We start from the raw sequence: 10,063 nt of genomic DNA, 5'->3' as shown, positions 1-10,063 counted from the left end.
CTGGATTAAAAGGGAGGACTGAGTTTTGAAATTACAAGTATAGAAGAATGAAAATTACATTTAGAAGCACACATACACACAGGTCCTGTGTAATACTCAAAATGTAAGGTGCAGGAATAGGGAGGACTGAGTTTTGAAATTACAGGTACAGAAGAATGAAAGTTACATTGAGGAGCACACATACACACAGGTCCTGTGTAATACTCAAAATGTAAGGTGCAGAAATAGGGAGGACTGTTTTCTACATTGGGAACAAACTCACATTTAGTGAGTGTTCTTTACATTTCAGATTTCCAAAGATGAACTGTGTCAGGCTGGTGACGTGGATTCATGCGGATTCTGTTCAACCAACCCTTGCAGAGGTAATTTTGGTCTCCATCGACCAACTTGTTCTTTAAAATAAAGTAATTGAAATGATATTAAGTACTGTTCAAATACATAGGTGTTGTGTAATACTAAATATGTTAGCTGGATTAAAAGGGAGGACTGAGTTTTGAAATTACTAGTATAGAAGAATGAAAATTACATTTAGAAGCACACATACACTCCTGATCAAAATCTTAAGACTGTCATGATCCGTGTTTCTATGTGTTTATTTTCTAGTTTCTGTGTGATCCTGTTCCCTGTTAGTCCTGTCTCTGCGTCTTTCCCCGTTGATTGTCTCCCAGGTGTGTCTCGTTCCCGTGATTACCCCGTGTGTATTTAGTCTCCCCTGTTGTCTGTGTTCTTCGTCGGGTCCTTGTCTACTGACTGTCAACTGAATGTCAATTGATGTCACCTGTCTCCGTGTTGCCAGTCTCCTCGTGCTGTTTTCCCCGTTGTTCCTTGTTAGTTTTTGTCATTAAATTCATCATTTTCGCTACATCCTGGTTCCTGCCTGCGTCTCTACTCACCACAAACCACCGCCTCATGACAGAAGGACCCGACCACTAAGGGTGAGGAGCGCAGCCTACTCCGCCATGGACCCAGCAGACCGTCGTTCCCTGTTAAGGGAAATCAGGAAGTATGACGTCGAAATGGCAAATCCGAGTTCCCTGTTCAGCCGTCTCAACGCCACCACACGTATGGCGGTCCACCTGGACAGATGGATCCCATTTCTTCCTCTGCTGGGCTTGGAGGACTTCTACAAAGAGGTAGAGCAGGAACGGCAGGCAGTGGTGGCGGCGCTGGCTGCGAGACCTAAGCCAGCTCCGTCTCTTCCCACAGCCTGCCCGTCTCCAGCCGCCACAGCCTGGTCACCCTGTCCTGCGCCCGCTGCCGGCGTGCAGCTCCCCGAGCTTCCTGCACCCGCTGCCGGCGTGCAGCTCCCCGAGCTTCCTGCACCCGCTGCCGGCGTGCAGCTCCCCGAGCTTCCTGCACCCGCTGCCGGCGTGCAGCTCCCCGAGCTTCCTGCGCCCGCTGCCGGCGTGCAGCTCCCCGAGCTTCCTGCGCCCGCTGCCGGCGTGCAGCTCCCCGAGCTTCCTGCGCCCGCTGCCGGCGTGCAGCTCCCCGAGCTTCCTGCGCCCGCTGCCGGCGTGCAGCTCCCCGAGCTTCCTGCGCCCGCTGCCGGCGTGCAGCTCCCAGAGTCCCCTAGCGTCCCTCCAGAGTCCCCTAGCGTCCCTCCAGAGTCCCCTAGCGTCCCTCCAGAGTCCCCTAGCGTCCCTCCAGAGTCCCCTAGCGTCCCTCCAGAGTCCCCTAGCGTCCCTCCAGAGCTTCCTAGCGTCCCTCCAGAGCTTCCTAGCGTCCCTCCAGAGCTTCCTAGCGTCCCTCCAGAGCTTCCTAGCGTCCCTCCAGAGCTTCCTAGCGTCCCTCCAGAGCTTCCTAGCGTCCCTCCAGAGCTTCCTAGCGTCCCTCCAGAGCTTCCTAGCGTCCCCCCAGAGTCCCCTAGTGTCCTCCCGCCCGAGCTCCCAGCACCCGCAGCAGCCGGCGCTCCGCCCGGGCTCCCAGCTCCCGCAGCAGCCGGCGCTCCGCCCGAGCTCCCAGCTCCCGCAGCAGCCGGCGCTCCACCAGAGCTCCCAGCGCCCGCAGCAGCCGGCGCTCCGCCAGAGCTCCCAGCGCCCGCAGCAGCCGGCGCTCCGCCAGAGCTCCCAGCGCCCGCAGCAGCCGGCGCTCCGCCAGAGCTCCCAGCGCCCGCAGCAGCCGGCGCTCCGCCAGAGCTCTCCGAGTCCGCTGCCGGTGCGCAGCTCCCCGGTGCTACTCCCGAGACTCCAGCCGGCCGTCCTGCCGGTTCCCCGGCCTCTGCTCGGTCCGAGCCCCAGTCTCCAGCGCCTGCAGCAGCCGGCGCTCCGACCGGCCCGCCGCGGCTCAAGCTCCGCCTCCAGCGTCGCCTCCAGCGTCGCCGCCCACCGCGGCTCAAGCTCCGCCTCCAGCGTCGCCGCCCACCGCGGCTCAAGCTCCGCCTCCAGCGTCGCCGCCCGCCGCGGCTCAAGCTCCGCCTCCAGCGTCGCCGCCCGCCGCGGCTCAAGCTCCGCCTCCAGCGTCGCCGCCCGCCGCGGCTCAAGCTCCGCCTCCAGCGTCGCCGCCCACCGCGGCTCAAGCTCCGCCTCCTGCGTCGCCGCCCACCGCGGCTCAGGCTCCGCCTCCTGCGTCGCCGCCCACCGCGGCTCAGGCTCCGCCTCCTGCGTCGCCGCCCACCGCGGCTCAGGCTCCGCCTCCTGCGTCGCCGCCCACCGCGGCTCAAGCTCCGCCTCCTGCGTCGCCGCCCGCCGGACCTCCCACGAGAGGTCTACCTCCTGTGCCGTGGACGGCCCCCGGAAGGGTTTTTGTGTTTGGATTCCTGTTTGGATTTGTTTTTTTTGTTTTCTGGACTCTGGCCCTCCTACCGTCGCCCCTCCGCCCACCCTGTTGGGATCTGGTTTTTGTTTTCTGGACTCTGGCCCTCCTGCCGTCGCCCCTCCGCCCACCCTGTTGGGTTGTTTTTTGTTTGTTGGACTTTTTCTTGTTGGGCGCCTGGTAGTCGCCCCTTGAGGAGGGGGTACTGTCATGATCCGTGTTTCTATGTGTTTATTTTCTAGTTTCTGTGTGATCCTGTTCCCTGTTAGTCCTGTCTCTGCGTCTTTCCCCGTTGATTGTCTCCCAGGTGTGTCTCGTTCCCGTGATTACCCCGTGTGTATTTAGTCTCCCCTGTTGTCTGTGTTCTTCGTCGGGTCCTTGTCTACTGACTGTCAACTGAATGTCAATTGATGTCACCTGTCTCCGTGTTGCCAGTCTCCTCGTGCTGTTTTCCCCGTTGTTCCTTGTTAGTTTTTGTCATTAAATTCATCATTTTCGCTACATCCTGGTTCCTGCCTGCGTCTCTACTCACCACAAACCACCGCCTCATGACAAAGACCAGTTAAAAAACTGCAAGAATTTACATTTCGCACTATTGGATCTTAAGAAGGTTCTAAGTAGAGCTTCACAATGTTAAGAGAAGAAATCAGCATAATAGACAAAAACTTTTGAGTGGGGAATTCATTGAAAACTGCATTTACACTCAAACATGATTTTTTTCAGCTGATCAAAAGTTTAAAACCATAGCTCAAAAAAACCAGAGAAACCCCCCAAAACAGAAATCAGAGTGTCAAAAAAAGGACTCAGTAATGAGTAGCTCCACCATTCTTGTGGAGCTACAAGAATGGTAGCTCTTCAAGAATGATTGAAGTTGATGACTTCAATCATTTAGGCATGCTTGATGCCAATGTTTCCAGGAGGCTAGTGGAAACGTTGCTCCAAGTGTTGAAGATGGCTTCACGAAGGGCATTCACTGTCTGGAACTGATGTCCAGACTAAACTTCCGTTGCCATCCATCCCCAAATGTTCTCAATTGGGTTTAGATCCGGGGAACATGCACGATGGTCAAAAAGAGTGATGTCATTCTCTTGGAAGAACTCCCTTGTCAGGCAGGCATTGTGAACTGCAGCATTGTCCTGTTGAAAAAACCAATCATTACCACACAGACAAGGGCCCTCAGTCATGAGGGATTCCCGCTGCAACATCTCCCCTTATGAACCTGCACAACCTGAAGCTCAATTGTTCCATTGAAGTAAAACGCACCCCAAATCATGATGGCGCCCCCACCACTGTGCCATGTAGAAAACATCTCAGGTGGGATCTCCTTGTCATGCCAGTAACGTTGGAAGCCATCAGGACCATCAAGGTTAAATGTTTTCTCATCAGAGAAGATAACTTTCTTCCACCTTTCAATGTCCCATGTTTGGCGCACCCTTGCAAAGTCCAAACGGGAAATTTTGTGGCGTTAAAGAAGACATGGCCTTTGAAGACGTTTTTTGTGTTTTGTTTCTGAAGCCCTTCTTTCTCTCGCAGATGCGGTCTGATGGTTATTGGGCTGCAGTCAGCACCAGTAATGGCCTTAATTTGGGTAGAGGATCGTCCCGTGTCTTGACGTACAGCCAATCGGATCCTGTGACTCAGAGCTGGTGAAATTGTTTTGGGTCTACCACTTGACTTTTTTGTTCCATAACCCTCAGGATCATTTAAAAAATGCAAAATGACTGTCTTACTGCGTCTAACCTCAGCAGCGATGGCACATTGTGAGAGGCCTTGCTTATGCAGCTCAGCAATCCTACTACGTTCAAAGTCAGTGTGCTTTTTTGCTTTTGCCATCACGAGGTCTTGACAGTGTAAAGACTTGACAGAAAATGACATGGAATCCAGAGTTTGGCACATCTTTTGGCTTTTAAAGACTATGGTCTTAAACTTTTGATCAGCTGAAAAAAATCATGTTTGAGTGTAAATGCAGTTTTCAGAAAATTGCCTGCTCAAAAGTTCTTGTCTCTTGCACTGATTTTTTCCTTTAACATTGTGAAGCTCTAATTTGGACTTAAGATCCAATAGTGCAAAATGCAAATTCTTGCAATTTTTTGACTGGTCTTAAGATTTTGATCAGGAGTACTCACAGGTCTTGTGTAATACTCAAAATGTAAGGTGCAGGAATAGGGAGGACTGAGTTTCGAAATTACAAGTACAGAAGAATGAAAGTTACATTGAGAAGCACAAATACTCAGGTCCTGTGTAATACTCAAAATGTGAGGTGCAGGAATAAGGACTGTTTTCTACATTGGGAACAAACTCACATTTAGTGAGTGTTCTTTACATTTCAGATTTCCAAAGATGAACTGTGTCAGGGTGGTGACATGGATGCATGTGGATTCTGTTCAACCAACCCTCCAGAGGTAATTTTGGTCTCAATCGACCAACTTATTCTCTAAAATAAAGTAATTGAAATGATATTAAGTACTGTTAAAACACATAGGTGTTGTCTAATATTAAATATGTTGGCTGCATAAAAAGAGAGGACTGAGTTTTGAAATTACAAGTATAGAAAAATGAAAATTGCATTTAGAAGCGCACATACACACAAGTCCTGTGTAATACTCAAAATGTAAGGTGCAGGAATAGGGAGGACTGAGTTTCGAAATTACAAGTACAGAAGAATGAAAGTTACATTGAGAAGGACACATACTCACAGGTCCTGTGTAATACTCAAAATGTAAGGTGCAGGAATAGAGAGGACTGTTTTCTACATTGGGAACACACTCACATTTAGTGAGTGTTCTTTACATTTCAGATTTCCAAAGATGAACTGTGTCAGGCTGGTGACGTGGATGCATGCGGATTCTGTTCAACCAACCTTGCAGAGGTAATTTTGGTCTCCATCGACCAACTTATTTTCTAAGATAAAGTCTTTGAAATGATATTAAGTACCAGTGGTCCCCATCCTTTTTATCACCGCGGACCGGTGAAGACTTGGCCATTTTTCTGTGGCTCGGGTTCTTCTTTTTTTACCCCGAATTTCCCCTTACAACAATCTTAGAACGTTGCTTGCGATAATCGTAACCATTCATCCTGCCATCTATGGCATGCTAAGACTGATCGCATCCAGTCGTTGGAACATTGGGACTGCTCCGATCTAAAATCGGGCATATTCTCACAGCTTGTAGGGTTTTCCTTGATTGGGAGCTAGAACTCAACCTGTTCAATTTGACAGGCAGCCAATCAGAAAGCGCTGTGACGTAGCTCATGGAGGGGAATCCCAAACAGCTGAGCTGACATGCCCAAAATGAGTCCGGTGGACATCGGAGATATGTAGAAACAGCATGAATGTTTATTCAGCATTTCGTACAAAGAATATCCACAGAAATGATGACGAGTGGAGTTGGAGCAAAATTGCTACCACAGTTGATAAACCCAGTAACTTTTCAGCTATCCATCATTAAATTAACGTGACACAAGGCTATTCATTCAGTCAAGGCTTGATGCTTACACTAGCTATATGCATTGCAGGTAGATTGTAGTTGTGACATCATTTTGTACTAAAGCCTGCTCACATGGCAAGATTTGCTCCTGTTATGTGGCTGGACACATAAACCTGTTGTAATTTTATCAGCTCTGTGGTCACAGAATTTGGAAAATCGTCTGACAATCCTAAAATCTTGCCATGTGAACCAGACTTAAGACTTACAAGCTGTACTCCTCTTTTCTCATCTCGATCACTGCCATAATGCTCTCTGACTCTAGTCGCTATGCTAACGTTCACACATCCCTTCAATATAAGATTTGAAAATGCCACAAAAACGAATATTTATTTTCATGAAAATTTTAACTTACGACAATGACAAATTAATGGGAGTCCTGAGCTTGTTTCTCTGCAATGAGATGATCCCACCTTGGAAACGATGACACACAATGCAGAGGGTGTAATGGCAAAGCAGTTTGAAGCTCCATTGCCTCATTTGTAAGCCGGTACATATTATGCAGAGTGGGCTTGGAACATGGGAGTCACCTACAAGTCCAGGATAAATCCACTCTCCTGTCTCTGGTCCTTTTCCCCTATTCCAAAGAAACTTTCCAAACATATCGCTTTCTTACTCATTGTGGGCTCAATGTTGGTGAGCAAGACGTAACCGAGAGAATCCGGTTAAAGGGTTTTCAAAATAAACGATCCTCCATACTCAGACAATATGTAACACGAAAATATTTTTCTTGTGCGGCCCGGTACCAATTGGTTCACGGACTGGTACTGATCTGTGGCCTGTGGTTGGGGATGACTGTTAAGTACGGTTCAAATACACAGGTCTTGTGTAATACTTGATATGTAAGCTGCATAAAAAGGGAGGACTGAGTTTTGAAATTGCATGTACAAAAGAATGAAAGTTACATTTAGAAGCGCACATACACACAGGTCCAGTGTAATACTCAAAATGTAAGGTGCCGGAATAAGGAGGACTACGTTTTGAAATTACAAGTACAGAAGAATGAAAGCTGTTTTAGAAGCGATCATACACACAGGTCCTGTGTAATACTCAAAATGTAAGGGGCAGGAATAGGGAGGACTGTTTTCTAAATTGGGAACAAACTCATATTCAGTGAGTGTTCTTTATATTTCAGATTTCCAAAGATGAACCGTGTCAGGCTGGTGACGTGGATTCAGGCGGGTCCTGTTCAATCAACCATCCAGAGGTAATTTTGGTCTCCAACGACCAACTTATTTTCTAAAATACAGTTTTTGATATGATGTTAAATACTGTTCAAACACACAAGTCTTGCATAACACTTGATATGTAAGCTGCATAAAAGGAGAGAACTGAGGTTTGAAATTACAAGTACAAAAGAATGAAAGCTACATTTAGAAGCGCACATACACGCAGGTCCTGTGTAATACTCACAATGTAAGGTGCAGGAATAGGGAGGACTGAGTATTGAAATTACAAGTACAGAAAAATGAAAGTCACATTTAGGAGTGCACATACACACTGGTCTTGTGTAATACTCATCATGTAAGTTGCAGAAATTTGGAAACCTGAATTTTGAAATTACAGGTAGAAAAGAATGAAAATTACATTAAGAAACGCACATACACACAGGTCCTGTGTAATACTCAAAATATAAGGTGCAGGAATAGTGAGGACTGAGTATTGAAATTACAAGTACAGAAAAATGAAAGTCACATTTAGGAGTGCACATACACACTGGTCTTGTGTAATACTCATCATGTAAGTTGCAGAAATTTGGAAACCTGAATTTTGAAATTACAGGTAGAAAAGAATGAAAATTACATTAAGAAACGCACATACACACAGGTCCTGTGTATTACTCAAAATATAAGGTGCAGGAATAGTGAGGACTGAGTATTGGAATTACAAGTACAGAAAAATGAAAGTCACATTTAGGAGTGCACATACACACTGGTCTTGTGTAATACTCATCATGTAAGTTGCAGAAATTTGGAAACCTGAATTTTGAAATTACAGGTAGAAAAGAATGAAAATGACATTTAGAAACGCACATACACACAGGTCCTGTGTAATACTCAATATATAAGGTGCAGGAATAGTGAGGACTGATTATTGAAATTACAAGTACAGAAAAATGAAAGTCACATTTAGGAGTGCACATACACACTGGTCTTATGTAATACTCATCATGTAAGTTGCAGAAATTTGGAAACCTGAATTTTGAAATTACAGGTTGGAAAAAAATGAAAATTACATTTAGAAACGCACATACACACGGGTCCTGTGTAGTACTCAAAATATAAGGTGCAGGAATAGGGAGGACTGAGTATTGAAATTACAAGTACAGAAGAATGAAAGTCACATTTAGGAGTGGACATACACATGGGTCCTGTGTAATACTCAAAATGTAAGGTGCAGGAATAGGGAGGACTGTTCTCTACATTGGCAACAAACTCACATTTAGTGAGTGTTCTTTACATTTCAGATTTCCAAAGATGAACTGTGTCAGGCTGGTGACGTGGATGTATGCGGATCCTGTTCAACCAACCCTCCAGAGGTATTTTTGGTCTCCGACAACCAACTTTGTTTCTTATATAAAGTCATTGAAATAATATTAAGTACTATTCAAACACACTGGTCTTGTGTAATACTCATCATGTAAGGTGCAGAAATTTGGAAACCTGAATTTTGAAATTACATGTAGAAAAGAATGAAAGTTAAGTTCAGATGAGCACAGACACATGGATCCTCTGTAATAAACTGGATAGGTTCATATATTAGGTGGACATTGTTTTATTTTTAGAAACAATCATTCAGTGTTTATCCCTTCATTTTAGCTCTCCATAGAGATGCCTTGTCAAGCTGCTGAGTTGGATGCATGCAAATTATTTTCTGGCAACTCACCTGACATAAGTTTTATCTCAATGACCTTTTTATTTTCTAAAATAGTCATGAGAATACTAAGTACTGTTCAAACACATGGTTATTGCGATTCAAAACAATTAATCATAACAATTAATTGGTTTTGATACCTACACAAGTGTCAGGATCAAATTCTTATTTTAAGATTACACTTTTTTCGGTTAACAGTGGTTAACTGTGTGTGAGATCATGATATCATCCATGATGAAATGTCAAGTTTAGAAAAATGTTTTATTTGAAGGACTGTTTTCACCTCTGAAATGGAGTGGTGTGTGATGTAAAGGTAATTTTTTTGAGAATGGGAATTGGGTTCATCTTTTGAATATGATCTTCCATGTCTAGTTGTGCTGTATGTTGAAATTGAGTCATAGTGCAGCACTGACTTTTTAAATACTTATGCTACCTCCCTTTGTCAATTCTTACTTTTCTCTGTCTAGTTTGCAACCAGTCCCTGCACAAAATGTGTTATTGTAAATAAAAGGAGGACATCACTGGTAAGCTTTTAGTAGAAATATTCTTGCTGAAACGCTTTCAATGTATACAAAATATGTTTTTAATCAACAGGTCTGTCCAGAACAAAGTTCAAGTGAAGCGATATCATCAGAAGAGGAGTATGCTCCTGATTCCGTAGATGATTCAGACATCTCATGGGATGACAAATGCACTCCACAGAAATATGGACTAGTTATAGTCCATATTTCCATTTTTGGACTTCTTAATGCACATAAATTTTATGTTTTTTGTATGTGTATGCCATGGTCCTGATAAATAAAATTGGCCCTGACAATTACTGTTGGTGTCATGGGCGGAGCCAAGCACCTCATTATCGTTTGTCCTTTTAATACAGCATTGGGTCACATTCTTGTATTTTGAGTTCTGAAGTGTGTATCTAAATTTTTAAGTGAGATCTATGTTGTGTAGCTCTA

At 45.5% G+C, this 10,063-nt stretch overlaps 1 protein-coding gene across 3 annotated transcripts; it reads left to right on the top strand.

Annotated features, from left to right (window-relative positions):
• Positions 1-293: 293 nt before the first annotated feature.
• On the top strand, positions 294-9,958 carry LOC145552790 (uncharacterized). Of its 3 annotated transcripts, XM_081610626.1 has the most exons (7): positions 294-362; positions 5,082-5,153; positions 5,549-5,620; positions 7,369-7,440; positions 8,701-8,772; positions 9,575-9,631; positions 9,702-9,958. In XM_081610626.1, exons 1-7 carry the CDS (start codon positions 300-302, stop codon positions 9,900-9,902), a joined length of 609 nt encoding a protein of 202 aa, XP_081466752.1. In that variant the 5' UTR covers positions 294-299; the 3' UTR covers positions 9,903-9,958. The 3 variants fall into 3 exon arrangements, with proteins under 3 accessions (XP_081466752.1, XP_081466754.1, XP_081466753.1); XM_081610628.1 differs by lacking the exon at positions 9,575-9,631; XM_081610627.1 differs by having other exon boundaries at positions 9,575-9,958.
• Positions 9,959-10,063: the final 105 nt, after the last annotated feature.

Source organism: Poecilia reticulata, chromosome 9, assembly GCF_904066995.2.
Source record: "Poecilia reticulata chromosome 9, P_reticulata-male-v2, whole genome shotgun sequence".
Taxonomy (NCBI): Eukaryota; Metazoa; Chordata; class Actinopteri; order Cyprinodontiformes; family Poeciliidae; genus Poecilia; species Poecilia reticulata.
Note: the sequence above shows the minus strand (reverse complement) of the source record. Positions and strands in the feature narration are given on the sequence as shown.

Excerpts from the sequence above, each read along its gene's own strand:
- LOC145552790 (XM_081610626.1), top strand. The coding sequence starts at position 300 with ATGAACTGTGTCAGGCTGGTGACGTGGATTCATGCGGATTCTGTTCAA. Across the intron at positions 5,621-7,368 it reads GTTCAACCAACCTTGCAGAG|ATTTCCAAAGATGAACCGTG; the intron begins GTAATTTTGGTC and ends TTTATATTTCAG. Across the intron at positions 8,773-9,574 it reads GTTCAACCAACCCTCCAGAG|TTTGCAACCAGTCCCTGCAC; the intron begins GTATTTTTGGTC and ends TTCTCTGTCTAG.